The sequence below is a fragment of the Phalaenopsis equestris genome, unplaced genomic scaffold (assembly GCF_001263595.1).
Source record: "Phalaenopsis equestris unplaced genomic scaffold, ASM126359v1 Scaffold000387, whole genome shotgun sequence".
NCBI lineage: Eukaryota > Viridiplantae > Streptophyta > Magnoliopsida > Asparagales > Orchidaceae > Phalaenopsis > Phalaenopsis equestris.
In genome coordinates, this window is record NW_018164829.1 from 277,106 (window position 1) to 278,310 (window position 1,205).

The window sequence follows — 1,205 nt, forward strand, 5'->3', positions numbered from 1 at the left end:
TATATATATATATATATATATATATATAACGATGAGTATTTATATTAGTTGGTCGAACATCTGTTTGTCCGTTGTGAGTCCCCTCTGGTCTGAGTTCGATTCCAACAGTGGAAAAGAAAATAAATTTACAAATAGATAAATCATAAAGAGTTATCTTAATTTCACAAGTCTCGAGACAATAATCAATAAAATAAATTCAATACATGAAAACGTATACATATCCAAACATAATAACACTAGACCAATCATAGCATCTGATAGTGCAGACATCTTGATACAATTGTATTCCCAATAATAATGAGCCAAAAAGCCCTTAAAAACAGAAACTAGAGCATAAAATAATGTAAAAATAACTGCAAATACAAGCAGGAAATTAATAGCCCCAAATCCATCCCGAAACCAATAAAACAATAAATAAAATCTAAAAGCTAAAAATAAAAACACAGCGATACAACACGAAACAACACATCAGCGCCTAAATTTAGTCGGGGGCAAATGCCTAGAAGCTGTTATTACACCAGGGCACCAAGTAGCCAGTAACAGAAATGACAAGGAAGAAAGAACAAACGAAATTACTGAAGGATTCGCCGGAAAAGACATACCTCTAGCTTGGAAGCCGAAGTTACTGACTTTAGCTTTGAAGTCGAGATCTCCGTCTTCTTCCCGCTTGCGTCCACCTTAACCCTAGTTGCAGTCGCAGCAACCGACATCTCCCCAACGCGTAAGCGATCTCAATTTCTTGTGGACCTTTTCTCGATCTATTTTATCGATCTAACTCCTTCGTTTTCACAAAAGATTTGATGGTTTTGGAAAAACGATCTGAATTCAGAAACCAGAGCTTAAAGCTTGCTTAAACTGCCGTCGGAAAGGAAAACGGATAAGCGTCAACGATTTTATTTTTCATCAGCAGCAAAATATATGTAGATTTAAATTCATCACCTTTGACACCTTCTTTCAATTAAAGGGCCGCAAAATTTATGTCTGGACACGAGACCTTTTAATATAAGGGGCTTTGACGTACGTATCACTTAAAACTTTCATGTTTATTTATCTCAAATCATAAATCACATCATAAAACGTAACACTCATTATCATATTTTAATAGTCAAATTCATATTAATCTATAGGAAAAGTACTATGCGTGTAAAAATGAAACTTTATGTGTGAGATAGATAAATCTATAAGAAAAAATAAACCCACTATAC

At 34.2% G+C, this 1,205-nt stretch overlaps 1 protein-coding gene across 1 annotated transcript in view; it reads right to left on the minus strand.

Annotated features, from left to right (window-relative positions):
* Nucleotides 1-957, minus strand: part of LOC110026617 — a 3,913-nt gene extending 2,956 nt beyond the window's left edge. Inside the window, exon 1 of the mRNA XM_020727620.1 lies at nucleotides 603-957. Coding sequence (XP_020583279.1) covers nucleotides 603-710 — 108 coding nt within the window. The 5' untranslated portion in view covers nucleotides 711-957. The remainder of the gene's footprint in view (nucleotides 1-602) is intronic.
* Nucleotides 958-1,205: the final 248 nt, after the last annotated feature.